Source organism: Fomitopsis serialis, assembly GCF_022376445.1.
Source record: "Fomitopsis serialis strain Sig1Antser10 chromosome Unknown B0H18scaffold_169, whole genome shotgun sequence".
NCBI classification, from domain to species: domain Eukaryota; kingdom Fungi; phylum Basidiomycota; class Agaricomycetes; order Polyporales; family Fomitopsidaceae; genus Fomitopsis; species Fomitopsis serialis.
The window spans coordinates 17,821-32,660 of record NW_025955129.1 but is presented as its reverse complement, the minus strand read 5'-3'; the positions used below and the strand labels follow the sequence as shown (position 1 = coordinate 32,660).

General features: G+C 55.0%; 4 protein-coding genes across 4 annotated transcripts; 2 read left to right on the top strand and 2 right to left on the bottom strand.

Moving 5' to 3' along the window:
• Positions 1 to 1,509: 1,509 nt before the first annotated feature.
• Positions 1,510 to 2,622, bottom strand: B0H18DRAFT_1125805 (uncharacterized protein; the record flags this gene model as incomplete). Its single annotated transcript, XM_048035067.1, has 2 exons — positions 1,510 to 2,079; positions 2,263 to 2,622. The coding sequence occupies 2 exons, from the start codon at positions 2,620 to 2,622 to the stop codon at positions 1,510 to 1,512; spliced, it is 930 nt and encodes a 309-aa protein (XP_047886376.1).
• A 2,723-nt stretch (positions 2,623 to 5,345) lies between these two features.
• Positions 5,346 to 6,949, bottom strand: B0H18DRAFT_960009 (uncharacterized protein; the record flags this gene model as incomplete). The annotated part of the gene is made up of 4 exons (XM_048042897.1): positions 5,346 to 5,417; positions 6,088 to 6,304; positions 6,356 to 6,415; positions 6,465 to 6,949. 4 exons carry the CDS (start codon positions 6,947 to 6,949, stop codon positions 5,346 to 5,348), a joined length of 834 nt encoding a protein of 277 aa, XP_047886375.1.
• An 872-nt stretch (positions 6,950 to 7,821) lies between these two features.
• B0H18DRAFT_1046447 (N-acetyltransferase) lies at positions 7,822 to 8,575 on the top strand (the record flags this gene model as incomplete). The annotated part of the gene is made up of 5 exons (XM_048030794.1): positions 7,822 to 7,841; positions 7,888 to 7,912; positions 7,964 to 8,039; positions 8,112 to 8,402; positions 8,460 to 8,575. 5 exons carry the CDS (start codon positions 7,822 to 7,824, stop codon positions 8,549 to 8,551), a joined length of 504 nt encoding a protein of 167 aa, XP_047886374.1. The 3' UTR covers positions 8,552 to 8,575.
• A 1,565-nt stretch (positions 8,576 to 10,140) lies between these two features.
• Positions 10,141 to 11,643, top strand: B0H18DRAFT_1125802 (uncharacterized protein; the record flags this gene model as incomplete). The annotated part of the gene is made up of 3 exons (XM_048035066.1): positions 10,141 to 11,031; positions 11,091 to 11,480; positions 11,569 to 11,643. The coding sequence occupies 3 exons, from the start codon at positions 10,141 to 10,143 to the stop codon at positions 11,641 to 11,643; spliced, it is 1,356 nt and encodes a 451-aa protein (XP_047886373.1).
• Between the last annotated feature and the right edge of the window lie 3,197 nt (positions 11,644 to 14,840).

Here is a 14,840-nt window from a genome sequence, read left to right as displayed (position 1 = left end):
ACGTGGACGACATACCACAGGCGACGGTTTGTGCGCTGGCGGGGCCCTCACCACTCCGTCTTGACAGCAGGCTCGTCGTCGAACTGTGACGTGGGCTTGTTGTCCGAGGAGAGTCGAACGTGCTCGTCAACGGGCCGTCTCCGTGACATGTTGTACCTACCAGAACGGTTCGCAGGACATGCTGGCTGCGCCGTACACCACGTTGACGTATCGCGCTGGAGAACCCACCGGCCCGACTTGAACTTAGACACCTCAGCCACCGACGACGACCTATCAAGATGGGCCAGCCGAAGATACGAGACCGCAAGAGATCCCATGGTACGCAACGGACGTGGCGAGCATCTATGGTGCACACACAAGTGATAACCAGGTCATCGACTCGGTCTCGCGGACGACACATGTATCGCTGCTTCGAAACCTACTGGCTCTAGAGGGTAGGGGAGCCCGTGCGGACGGATCGACGACGTGAGCACTACGCGCGCTCTCTAGTGCTGGTGACTGACCTACTCGTTCCTGAGTACTGTTCTCGGGACGTTTTGCTGCAGCGTTTCACGCTCCTCCTCCCCATGTTAGTCTCATGATGCGATGTTCGTTTACTGATCACGTTCGGGTTCTCCGTATCCGAACCTGCGATCGTTTGAGGTCAGGGCTTCCCGCGGGGAGGTGGGTTGTATCCTGTCAGCGAATGTGATGCTAATGCGTGTGATGGTCAGATCAGCACGAAATGGCATTGTCCTTGTTTCGCAGCCCTCCGTGTTAGCGCGTTCTGCATTCAGCTTGAAGGCAGCGGGAACGCGCCCCAGCGTCGGTGACTACGAGGCCATACGTCGCGGCAGGATAGCGAAGGCCAGTTTTGAATACGCGAACCGAAGCCGTGGCAGGAAGCCAATAACGAGTACGAGGGAGTAGTGCTCACGTAACTGTGCCTCGGGGCATGTTCCGTTGGATTTGCCCGAGGACATGTGCAGTTGCGTGTAGTTTTATGATATAGGACAGTGCGTGCTTGGTACGGGTAATCAAAGTACAGATGAAGCTGGGGACAATCGGGGTATGTTGTGACGAGCAGCAAGAGATTCACTGAATGGAACGACAGACGAACTGAACTCGAAATGATCACATACTGTACATACACCCGTTTGTCAAATGACCTACAGTAGAGCGAAGCCAATGAATTGGGGGACGTAAGGGGTCATCACGCGTACGGTCTAGCAAAGAACGGACATTGACGCGAACGCGAATTACCTATGGAAAGCCAAAGAAATCGCAAACGCAAGCAAGACCAACCGATAAGTGCTAACGATAAGCGTGTACAGGGCCCACCATCAGATATTCATGGTCGAGCTACGACAATGACGCGACTACGCCGGGTGAGGCTTTTATATACCTCTGTCGCCGAGATGTGTCCGTGTTCGATTCTACGCTGTCGAGGAATTCTGGCGCGGCTGACGTAAATACAATGAGCATGCCATTGACTACTTAGAACAGGCTCGCATCACCTTTGGTCGACAGTCACCTATTTGCTTTCCCAAGAAAGGAAACATCAGGACCGGAGGGGTTGTCTAAATCATCTTCGGGGACCTCGCTATGGTGCGGTGGATCCACGACGAACGATCCATCCGGAAGCCCAAGCACCATAGCTCCGCGCGATAGCCATGGAATGAAGAGGGGAACCGCCCAGCATTTGATGGCCTCGGACATGGATAAGTCAAGCGGTGTTGCGTGGAAATGCTGGGTCTCCGCCGGCGAGTAGCGGGCATGGTGTTTGAACGACAGTGTCACGGTTCGAGGGCGGAGGTTGCCGAAGGTCTCGCGAGAGATTGCAGCATGGAAAACGGCCGCAGAGATTGAGTCAGCCATACCCATGTCTTGGGTGAGGTCGGCAATGGCGCCGGCGTCAGGGTCTTGCAAGTAGACGTGGATGTATAGGTACTTCAGACACGGGGCCCTGATTTGGGAGAACAACGTTAGGAGTGTATTGTAAACCGACGACGTGCTCAGTAACGAGCCAGCAACGAAGGTCACGCTGAGATGTTCTAACCCAGTGTTGTATGAGAGCGAAGGGACATTGTCCAAGGTAAACTGTGCCGGCGTGTTAGTATATAGCCAATACAGGGCCATATAGCGTACTTACTTGCAGTGGTATGGAAGACCTTTGACTTTCGTACTCACATCTGAACTCTCGGAGCATTGCCCCAGATCGTCGCAGCACCTCGCTGATGGCCGTTTGCAAAGTACGGGAGGGCAGAGAGTGATTGTAAGCACCTGCAGTTTGTGACACCGGTTCGCAAACAGTTTGAAGAATTCCGTAACAAAGGCCGAAGACACAAGCGATAGAGAGACAGCGGCGAGTTCTTTCACGTATCTCGCCAAGGTCTTCGACCCGGCTCCGCCAAACGATGGATTCGAGAGCTCCCAGCTTGGCTGGTAAAAACAATGTATGTGTTGAAGGGCGGGGAAGGCATAGATGAACTGCAAGAGTTCCCGGAACGAGAGGAATTGGGGTGTGTCCAGCAAAAGCGTCTCCACGTTTGCGTTGAGGATCAGCACGTCAAGTACACTTCGGTGAAGATACTCGACACCTGAGGGGTAGTCGCTTTTGACCGATCCTTGCAACTGTATCATACGGAGCGTCTGCTTTGCAGAGCGTGACAGGAGGTTTTGCCCCGTGTTATGCAAGGTCGGCGGTGCTGACTGGACCGTGACTGACGAGAGAGAAAGCTGTTCAAGACTAGGCAGGGCGACAGCGAGAGTTCGGAGCACCCCAGCGTGACGGAATTGACATCGGGAGAGATACAAATGAGTAACGGATGTGTAGGACGTTAGGTAGGTGTAGAAGCTCGTGTGTGGCGGCCTTGTCCTCCAGTCTAGCCGGACGAATGTCAGCCGTATCGTCGCCGAGAGAAGACATCCAGGAAGACGCAAAGGAAGTGTTTGCGCATATGGCTCCTCGGGATTCTCCAATATCCTGAGGTCTTGAACGTGGCGTCCATATCGACAATTACGCTTGGACATGAGAATGCGCACAATGTCTCCCAGGGCCCTCGTGGTATGAACTCCCAGAAACGGGGCGATGTGGCGCTTTGCAGCATAGTACCAAGCACAATAGACGAGGCAGCATCTGGCGAGCTGCACAGGTTCGTCCCGTAGGGATTCAGCGATGGCTTCGATGGTTTCTTGTGGTAGAGTTGGAGTTCCGTCGCTACATCCAGGTTTGCGAATTCAACGACACGGCGACGATCGAAGTAAATAGGAGATTCTACCTCGCATACACAGCAGGCCTGAAATGGATATTCCGTCCGACTTCAAGTTCATCCGACATTCCTTGCGTTTGAGGACTACCTGTCAGGACCAGTTTAGAATGCAATGGGAAGACGCAGTATCATCACACCAGACACACCTAGTAAGAGATACGACTTGATTTGTGTCAAATGGGTGTCTTCTTATTTAGCCTGAGCTCGGCTATGATATTCCAGTCCCTACAGACGGCGGACACTGGCATGCGTCAGTCTACAATGCCTCAGCAACACTGCCTCCCACTCACCCTGCCAGGAACTCGTCAGCAGTGCCAGCGGCGGATCTAGCAACCAGAGAGTAAGTCTGAGAGCCTGAGCGTGCAAACTTCGTTTGCCAGTGCGTCCGCGCAGGTCCGCGCTACGTCCACGCCGGCGCCTCTCTTAGGCTCTTGTCGTTCACCCTCTCTCCCGACGTCCGACTCTTTCGTACTGCACGTTCTCTGCGCAGCTCGCATTGCTGCACTCGTCGCCGATATCTCTGTGCCACTTGATGCGAACTTCAGCCAGCCCCTTCAAGAATCCTTTGTTCCTGTTCCAATAATTAGCATCGAGGATCGTCGACCTCACGTTGTCCTCAGTCGCGATGAATACTCACAACGATGACCACGGCATAACACTAGCCGTGCTACGTAGATACAACATGCTCAATATCGTCGACACGATGCATGATCGTCCCGCTGGAGGGCATTACGCGGTGCGTCTTCGGTGTCACGATGTCGTCCATCCCTCTTCGCCCTGCCACACTATATGTATGCGTTGCGTACCAGTATTTCGTCGGTCCGAGTCGTAATTGTATCCGTTCTACCACCGTTACTATGCGAGGCTTGCCGGGCTCGTCGCACGGCTGAAGCTGTGTGGATGCATCAAACAGGCAGGTCAGTCTTCATGGCGGTGTTGGCAGGAGTCGACCATGCATCTGTGAGGGTCGGCGGAGTCTTTCTACGCGACAGAAAGTGATTTTGCAGCTTGTGTTGCTCAGTTCGGTCAATCATACTCGAGTACGTACTCGTTTCTGACTCGTATGCGTACCGTAGCTGATTTGATGCCTCAGCATACAGCATATCATACCCGTCTAAGCCTGCAGGGAGTGGCTCGCGCATATATGTGCGCGGTCCTGGTTATACCAGGCCGAGGATAGGCACCGCTTTGTACGCAACCAAGCCGACGCCGGCAATGACGGAGATGGGCCTGCGGCGACCGACGCGTCCGCTGCTTTGCTGACGGTGTTTGCAACAACCTTGCCGCGTCTTCACATACCTCTCGTTCTGCGCCCCGTTCCTTGGTCTCGGGGAGCTCGCTTCGACAATTGCTCTGCTTGACTGCGTACCAGCCAACTTCGTAGGGCCCGGGAGAGTCGCACGAGCACGAGTTAAAAGCCCTGGCCCGCACCAATACACTCTCCAAGGTGCACCGCAATTCCGCGATGCAACTCGTCATCACAGATTGCTCGAAGAGTTGGAGGAATGCTCCGAGTCCTGTCCAGGCACCGGCTATGCTCGCTCAAGGCGATGTCGTGCTGAATCTGCTGATCCCGAGGAACGTACCTCCTTCCTCAACATGAACCACTCCCGCGACCTCCGAGTCAAACCGAACAACGAGCAGAGAGACTCGGACGCCGAGGCTCAACGGCTGTGCAGACAGGTAAGTCATGGTACACGTCGGAAAGCGCGAAGCACAGCGCTCACCCACGCGAGACACTACCATGTACTCTCTAAAACTCCTGACGTGGCTTTGAGAGCAGCGATGCATTTGAACGCCTTGACCTCGACAGAGACTGCATCATACTCGGCTCTGACCCACAGACGCAGACACGCGGCCCGGTGCGTACAACTCGAGCGCAAGCACTCGTTACTCCAGACGTGTCTCAAACTTCCCATGTTGCGACGGGGCGTGCTAGGCCTACATAATTAGTAGGATGCGGCGGAGCCTTTGCCAGAGTCTACGAGCAACGAGAAGCGCCGCGGTGAACGAGAGGACCGTCTCGTAAGCCAAGTACGCAAAGTGATGTAGCCGTGTATCTAATCCAATCCATTCCAGGTCCATTAATCGTACTTACTTCCAGAGATTTACCGTCGTCATAAACACCAAGTGGTCGACATACACTATACAGCACTCACCAACCACCTACCACACGCGGAGAACCACGGTTGGCCCTACACAGGGCTAGTCTGCCCTCCCAACGTGATCCCCGGGCTCACACTCCGCAGATCCCTCGTCACCGTCGGCTCCGGCACTGCCACACCCTCACCATCCCTCCCTCCACTCATCCTCCTCGTCGGCGAGCTCAGCACGCCTCTCCGACCGCTCCGACTCCGCACCCACCAGCTCCCGTCGCTCGCCGTCCTCCGATGCTCCGCCCCTTCTGCGTCTCGCCAGTCCACAGAGCGCCGCGCGTCCAGGTCCCGCCGCAGACCCTCGTCCACCGTCGTCGGCAGTGCGGGCGGGTCGTACTTCCCCTCACGGATGCGCAATCTCCGCGCGCGGTGCACCTCTTCCATACGTGCGACCCATTCGCGCCTCTCGCGTGCCAGTTCGTTGTGCACCCGCACGACGGTCACTGCAGTCATGGGCAGCGCCCAGAGCCACGGATTCCCGTAGCCGATCCCGTAGCCCGTGTCGACGCTCGCGGTCCAGCACGCCGCGAGCACGCCGGCGGCGACGATCAGGCCCGAGACTCCCCAGAGAACGGAGAGCTGGCGGACCATGTGTCGAATGACCTGCGATTCTTCGTAGCGGGTACGCCAGGCCTGAAAAGAGGTTAGTGAGCGCAGACAGCACGTACATAGCAACTCACCTGGCGGAACTGCGTGCACCCACCCCCGTCGACTGCGACGATGTCCTCGACGTAGCAATAGCCGAGGGGAGGGAGGGGCTGACGCGGCGGGAAGGAAGAAACACGCCACGGTACGCGAATTCGGTAGGGGAAGATGCCGGTGATGAGGAGCGGTAGCGTCAGGACGAGCATGACGCATGGCAGAGCCATCGCCGTAATTCGCGGACTCCCCGGGTTTCTGCACGGCAAGATCAGTACAACAGCATCGAGCAGGGAAGGGGGAACGTACACCGAAGAACCGATAATGAGCGGGATGAAGAACGCTGCCATGGCGAGGCTCAGGATGTATCTGCGCGTCGAGGTCAGGTTAGTAGTGCGAATATGTGATCGCTACGCACTGGAAGAAGTCAACGCCCCAGCGTCCAACACCGATCAGTCTCCGACTGACGTGGTCACGGATGAACCATAGGAACCACATCCGCTGCGCGAACTTGAATCCGGACACGGTGCCGATGAGGCTCGTGATGATCGCAAGGTTCTTCGTGGTGCTTAGATGCGCGCCCCATGAGAGCGAGTAGAACAAGATGAGAGGAAGGATGCCAGACTCGACGAAGAGAAGAGTGAACCAGATGATTATAACACGCTCTCGGCTGCCGGTTTTGATGGTATAGTTGAGCGGAGGTGGTTCGTCGTAAAAGAGGATGGGTTCGTATGTGTCATTCGAGTTTGGATGCGTGACTGCGACAGTAGGTCGCTCCTTCCTAACGGATGACTGCTTCTCGGAGACATTCTGCGAGTCTTGGTGGTCGGGTACATGGCCGTGCCCGCGGTCGTCGACAGCAGTAGGTGTGGTGGACGCCTGCGAGCTCGGTCGGTCGGCCATGGCGAGGGTTGCGGGGTTTGTGCGGGGTATAGCGTAGACTGGTCGTTATGGATCGTGAACGTTTGAACAGGGACAAGAACGATCGAGAGAGGATTGGGGCCTATAGGACCCCTCCTCGCCTATAAGTTAGTATAACCCGCGGACCACATCTGTGGAGTGCGCTGAGGCGCTTGACGTCAGCTTCGTCGTTGCTGTCAAGGTGCCGGTGCCACGCACCTACGATGTTAGGCTTCTTGGAGATCGTTGACATGGGGCGTCGCGCCGCTGCTGGTGGCCATCGAGGAATGCGACGAGAATAACACGGTGCCGCAGTGTCGGCACCCGACGCGGACGCTCGAATTCGCGCAAGTTTGCACGTCCTCGCGGTCACGTGGAAGGCGCGTTGGCTCCGACACGCTCATTGCGCAGGATATGTGGTATGCCCATGGGAAATGATGTTAATCAGGACTTAAAAAATAGAGGTGCGTACCACTGAGGCTACAGAAGAACTGTCGGAGTCTATTTATAGAACGGCAAGGAAATTGAACCGACGTACAGTGACATCAGTTGCCATATTGGGATGAGTATGAACGACATCTGTGTCTAGCAGTCGGATCGGATGTGGTGACGACGGTTCCAGAGAAGTTGTTGAAGGAGCGGGATGCTAGGTGTGTCCTGCACTGAGTCTTGCGATATGCGAACGCAGCGAGGTGTCGGCTCAAACGACAGCGGGCGCTGTATTCCGGAGACTGCCAATGATCGATTCATCGGGCGCCTCCTCGTTCTCGTCCTCGACTCTGTTTCGACCAGAACCACTCTTAACCAAATCCAACCGTAACGCCACCGCGCCTTTTCTCAACATGAGCGTCGCAAGGCCGTTCAAAGCAACGGATATGTTCAAATTCAACCATATGTGAGAGTTCGCGCTCCATTGCAGGTCCTAGATTGACCATCTTCAGCAACCTCGATTTGTGGACGGAGACCGTGAATCGACTCGCTGTCCGAACGAAACTCCACTGAATGGTTTTCTTTCAGTACGGCATCAACTTCTACCTTCAGTACCTGTCGCGTTGGCCGGACTTGTGCTCTGTGGAAGAGTCTCCAAACGGGCGTATGATGGGCTACAGGACGTTCGTCTTCGTTCATTCCGATAGAGTTCCTGACATGCAATGCCCTACGCTAGTCCTGGGGAAGGCTGAAGGCCAGGACACAGAATGGCACGGACACATCACTGCCCTCACCGTCGCGCCCGAGTACCGCCGGCTCTCGCTCGCCCGCAAGATGATCGACTACCTCGAGCGCGTCTCGGACAAGAACTACCGCGGGTTCTTCGTGGATCTCTACGTCCGGTGCACGAACGACGTCGCGATAGGCATGTACGAGGGGCTGGGGTACAGCGTGTACCGGAGGGTGCGGGAGTACTATGAGAGTCTGGGGCTGGGGCGGAACTCGAGGGACGAGGAGGATGCCTTTGGTGCGTGTTCGGCCTTGCTGGTGCGTGTATGGCGCTGGGCTCATTTGACGTTGACAGATATGCGCAAGCCGTTGACTCGAGACCCAATGCTGCGCTCCGTACGGCCAAATGGACGAGAGATCTCTGTGAGCGCTCATGATGCTTCATAGCCTCACCTACGATACTACTCTTCCTGTCAATGCTATCGCCATGCGACATGATCTGATTCTTGGCGTCAGCATGGGTTCAACTGAACGCTTCGCTCGTTGGCGTTCCTTTACATGTAGACCGCCCAACTAATGAGTTCAGGGTACGTCGTGGAAGCTGTCGAAGACTGCCAGCCTGTCGGGTCCGAAAACTTTTTCGAGGGGCCAGCCTGTGCACGTTTGGGGGATGACCGGGATAGGTCTTCGAGGAGAGCAGCTTGATCTGGCTTGATGTACGTCCGGCTGTCTACTCGCATCGTGCAGAGCTATTGCTGAGTCCTGTGCTGCTCTTTATTTTGCATCTGCCGACTGCTTAGTAGGAGTTGCTGTGGCGTGAGTGCGCTGACGTTTGAGATTTGAGACCTCTATTCTCCGTTTCCTTCACGCGTCGCAATCTTCAATAGCTGGAATGCGGCTGCCTCGGCCCATACTGCACGTCTACTCAACGAATTCAACTCGCGCGCGAGCCTAGATGCGCTGCATCATCACCATCGTCTTGAGCCCGATCTCGCCGTGAGCAGCCAGCCACTTCTCGCAGTAACGTTCATACTCGATGTACCATCTCAGAGGCTGACGACTCCTAAGACTCTTATTTCAATGTGTTGCTGACATCATGGCGCCTGACAGACTCAAGATTTGTCAAGTGCCGATTCCAGTCTCGTCGTTCTGGCTCCGACCTATCTAATATCTGCTGCTCCTATAGTGATCATCGAGCTACGTACCTTCCCAACACAGATCTCTAGCGTTGCCACTCGGTAGCCCAAAACATGGAGTGTGGCAGTACGCGGCATAGCTCGTGTGGTAGCGCCCAGTACACGGTGTATGCGTGCGAGGACACCACATTGACGCGGAAGCACTGCGCGGAGATGCCGTTCTCCTTGGGTCGTCCGAGTCCTTATCTTCCATCTGAAATGGACCCCCCTCCCGCTGCTGTTGCGCTCTGCCGTCGATATTTCCTACTGCGACACTGCTGGCTTTCGCCCTTTCTCGCGCCGGTTGTCGGGTCCACTATTGGTATTGTGGTCGACCTACAAGGGTACGTGAGAAGCGGCCTTGCTGAAGCATTGAAGTTGTAGATTGACGTATATCTGTGTTCGCAGGACTGTCCGTAGGGACCCATAGCTAACTCGCTGCGAATCGTTCGACCGTCTCCATCTAATCGCGCCGTAGTCACAAGGTGCGCTTGATCCATGATACGTCTTCACTTTGTGATTTGACTTGAGACTAGCAGATATCCATCGACGAGCGCAAACAATGTCCGATGAATTCAAAGAGCATATTGATATTCAATTCAGGTCCGCTATCTATGCGAGGTACGGGCTGTTCTACATTGTCGTTTGCCTAGCCGTTGATCAAGGCAACATAGTAACACATCTCCTGCTCTGCCACACGAACTCATCGAACTCATCGCCGACTTTCTATGGGACGAGCCCGTACAGCTCGCCAGATGTTCTCTCATCTGCCGTGCTTGGTACTACGCCGCAAAGCGCCATCTCTCGGGGGAGATGGACATGAGAATGCGCACAAAGTCGCTCAGGGCTGCGGTGCTTTGAATGGTCAAGATCAATGGACGATACGGCCGAATACTGCGAGTACTCTATGTTCACGAGAACATCGAGGAGCCGTACGCACACACGTTTTCTTTGCGTGTGCCTGGATGCCTTCTCTCGAAGATCAAGTGGATCGACTTCACGGATCTAGACTGGGTCACAAAGAGACCTCACACGACATTTTTCACCTACCTGACCTACTTTGCAACATTCACGACTATATCGCTCCGCCAATGTTGCTTTCGCCATGTCGATGCCGTCCGGACTATTGCCCGTTCTCTGCCTAGTCTTGACGCACTGGTTCTCAGCTCGATCACGATCCAATCTGCGCCACCAGCCTTGCAGATTACGGAACAAGATTCCCTGCCCGCTACAACCAAGCTCCGTGTATTGCGGCTTTACGGATCTGTCAACGTCGACTATCCCTCTGGGACTGCCAGCATCGAGTGCCTTCATCACAGCGTACTTAATGCCCTGGTCTTGTACCAAAACACGGAGGAGCTATGGCTGGACACGACCCAGTTCTTCTCGTTTCCTCACCTCGTGCGGTTCCTCTACGCCTTCCCCGCCCCTCGACACATACAGCTGTATGGAGAGCCGGACTGGGAACTTCCGAGTCTATCGCCTGATGGAGCCGTATTGAGAACACCGGCGAAAGACATCACGGCACTCACCGGTATCGGTCTAGCGCGTGTGTCTTCGGCCTTTGCGATGGTCTTCTTCAAAGAGTTTGCGAACCAGTGTCCCAAGCTGCAGGAGCTTGAGATTGAGCTCGTGGATTCACCATCTCCCACGTTGCAAGCTACTATCACGAAGGTGTTACAACAATCTGGGGCGATTCTGCGCAAGTTTATGTATCAAAGCGGAAATCCAACATCCTCTGTCTCATTACAAGTGAGTGCCACGTACCCATCACGGTGCTGTCTATACGATACATGCTAACATATAAGCAGTGTTTGTTGGCCCCTCCGCCTCTCCTTTCATACAGTACTGGGCTCGAAACTCTCACGCTAGACATGCCCTTCGCTTTAGGCTCGCGGAGTGTATCAAGGATCTATAGGATTCTCCTCTCTCTCTTTAGTCAAGTTAGGAGCCCGCGTCTGAAGAGTATCGAGATACGCATCCGACTACAGGATCTTGACCTTGTGGACCTCGCCACGAATACGGACACGACTGGCTCGGAGACCATCACTCCCTTCCACACTGCAATCTCCTGCGACAAGTTTGCTAACCTGCGTGCCCTGGGCGCTGCATTACGGTTCCGCTCCCGTGGCCACTTCACTCCAGATCCTTCCGAAGCAACACCCCTTGAACTATCCATCTCCGCGGCCATCAGATCCTTCGTGATCCCTCTTTATTCCATGGCTATCCCGCGGAGTCATGCAGATTTTGCTCCCGGATGGATCAGTCGTTCTGAACCCACCGCATCAGAGCAAGATTCCAGAGAATGAACCGGGCAACCCCTCCGATTTCGTTGTCCACCTGGCGCAGTTCGATGCAAGCTAATTATAAAATACCTGGCGACATCTCTAGGTGAGTCTTGCCACTGTTACGAGGACGATTGTTTTCTCATTGCGCATTGTTTATCTGCACCAGCGTGCTATGATCCCGCCGCGGCTTGAAGTCGAGCACGCCTAATATTGAATATTGACGGTGCATACGATAGCTGCTTCATGTTCGGTGCTCGCACATAGCCGCGATACTGCCGGAGCTCGACACCGGAGTCTATGCTATAAAACCCGGCCGATTCACTTGGCCGGCCATGCTCTATGTTCTTCTTGTTCTCCACTGTTGGTCCTTCGACCATACCTGCGACCATCTCTCGCCCTTTGTGCCAGTTTGTTGATTCCATCTCGCACTATGTACATACGTCATTTGAAGAAACAGCTATATGTACCGTACCCATTTGTTTAAATTCCCAGTCTGAGTCCTCTGTCCGAGTCGTCGCATTCACAGCTTAGCAGGCAATACCCTCGCATATGTCCTGGGATTGATTCGTTCTGATAGCACTCGTACGACTAGTCTCCGTTGCATACCATGATGTACACGCAGTACCCCATAACGCACACACGTGCAGGTCTCTTGCGGGTCGGCACTGGTCAATATGCTATTCGGAAGTATGATCGCTTGCGCTTGAGGCAGCGACTAATATTTATTACTAGTGGACCGCATACATCCTGGTTTCTACACCATGTGTGCGGACAGGACGACTATTTCGTGGCAATGCATGTGTGAGTATGGACTCGTAGTCAGCACGCTGGGACGCCTTGCCGCGGCCTCCAAGCCAACTGCAGAACGCGCCAACACAGATGGGTACGAATCCGGATTAATGGTATTTCGTGATAACCTGACCATCACGCACCTCAGCATCTACATTCGCTGACAGGATATAACCCACTTTAACTAAGTAACCTCGAATGATCGCGCACTCGGATACGGACGACCCAACGCGATCAGTGACCGAACGTCGCATCATGAGATTGACATGAGGGCATACGTGCGTGGAATCCGCCCGCAAAGAGTTACACATGAAGAGTACTGAGGAAGGAGTGATTCAGTAATTGAGAGCATGCGTAGCACTCACGTCGCTGATCGGTCCACCCTAACTCCTCTCCCCTCTGGACTGGACCCCTGCGCGTCGTCCACGAGCCTCGTCCGTTCCGAAACCAAGCCCGCGCTGACCTCCGCCACTCGCTCGCCGATGAAAGAGAACGTCTCCGGCTACGCCAGAGTTAACACATCCCTTTGACCACCACGTTGCTGGATTTGAGCCTGCGAGTGGCGGGTCTATCCGCGGGCCGTCATGTGTCACGGCGCACCCCGTCATGTTCGTTCGTCGCTCGAGTGATCAGAATCGCGGCCGTACGAGGAGAGGAGACCGTGATCGAGCCATGCATCTAGTTGAGAAAACGGTGCAGGTGGCAGTGCGATGACAAAGGTCTTTGGACGCACCAATTCGTCCGTTCTGTGGCGATGAATGCTGACATTGCGGTACGACCTGGAGAATGCATGTTTGTATTTGTACGTCGATTTTGCAGTCCCCTGGCGATTAGCTGGCGCCACGGTACGCGGTCGGAAAAAACGTTGGATGGCAGGACGGCTGTTGCACCGAGCCCGGATGGGGCGACGGAACGGAGGTCAGACTCTTAGGCCTGTGAAGACGCGGTGACGCCACCGCAAACGACGGGCGTCGTAAGTAACACTAGAGTGCAGTGGAGCAGTGGATGCCTGAACTCGCTCGTCGCCGGACCACTCCTCCGTCATCGTCAGCGTCGGTCTGTCCACCTGGCGAAAATTCAAAGCGCACATTCAATGGCGTGTATTAGGACATTGCATGGCCAAGATCGCGTGCATATATGCGCGAGCTGAGCGGCGGGTGCCTGTGCAACAGATCAGCCACGGTTCGCGTGATGGCCAAAAAAGAAAGCAAATTCGAATATCATTGACTAGATTTTGAGTCTCATCATTCGAGCGAGGTAAGTACGCTGCACAACTCGCTCTGTTGCTCCACAAAAATACTCCGCTGACCCTTCATGACTGAGTCGAACGAGTACGAAGGCTCACCCGCGTATTTGATACAATTGTGCGGCTTCAACCGCCCGACAGGCCCGGCGAGCCCCCATGATGCTGTGAAGACAGCTGCCAGCACAACTGGCTAAGTACTGGCGGGAAGCGCGTATAGGGCAGCAGGGTGGGGAGAGATGGACAACAACTACGTGATGTGCATAACGCGTAGTGCCCTCCAGCTTGGCGACCACGCGCCAGGTGGACAACGTTGAGCGTGTGGTGCTTGTCTCGCAAACGCCACTATCGGTATGTCGTAGTCAGTGTTCTGGGTATTGCCAAAGCACTACCGAGGGCAGTGTATGTCGATTCCCGATGAAGGGCAGGATCCAAGGTCGGACGAGAGGGGAGATCGAATGCATTGCTGGCGATTCCAGCGCGGCGAGCTACGTAGAGGCGCACGATGCCAAACGGCGACTGAACAGCGCAGTGTGCGGTGGCCGATATGGCGGTGAACAAGAGAACTTGAACGGAAGCGCCGGAGAGCGACCTGGACGCGAGTGCCCATAAGACGCGACGTGCATCAACTCACACTCACACTAGCACACCCGTCGCTCAGAACATTCGTTCAGAGTCAACTACGCTCTGCCTGGGGCTACTCCCACAGGATGTCATCATCGCACAGCTGGGATCGAAGAGGATGGGCGGACGGAGTCGGCCGTCGGGTATGTACGTGCCTCTCCCTACTACCACGCAGTTCCTGATCGTGTCAGTTGCCCTCATCAGTGGACAGCTCATGCGTGTCGGACGAGTTATGAATCCAGGCTACCGCGTAGGCGCAGAAGAGATAGCACGTCCAGGACCGCACCCCGCAAGCGCGTCCGTTCAGCTGCCCAATGTCCTCGGTGTTGGGTAGGTCTATTGACAACCTCCAAGCAATTCTCATCGATACTCGCCTCAAATACGCGAAGAAGTATCGCGAGGTGGGTTTGAAGGTGGGTATCGCGAAGGCTACGGCTACCTACGAGGTGTGTATACTAGGTATATCTTGTAGCGACGTCCCCGGTGATTGTTTGCATTCGCACCTCCTTCCAACTCGACGAATGCCTTGTGCTTCATACATGCTGTGCCTCATATCTACGAGGAGACAATACACCGTGAGCTCCCTTAACTCTCGCCAAAACCGACCTATGAGACTA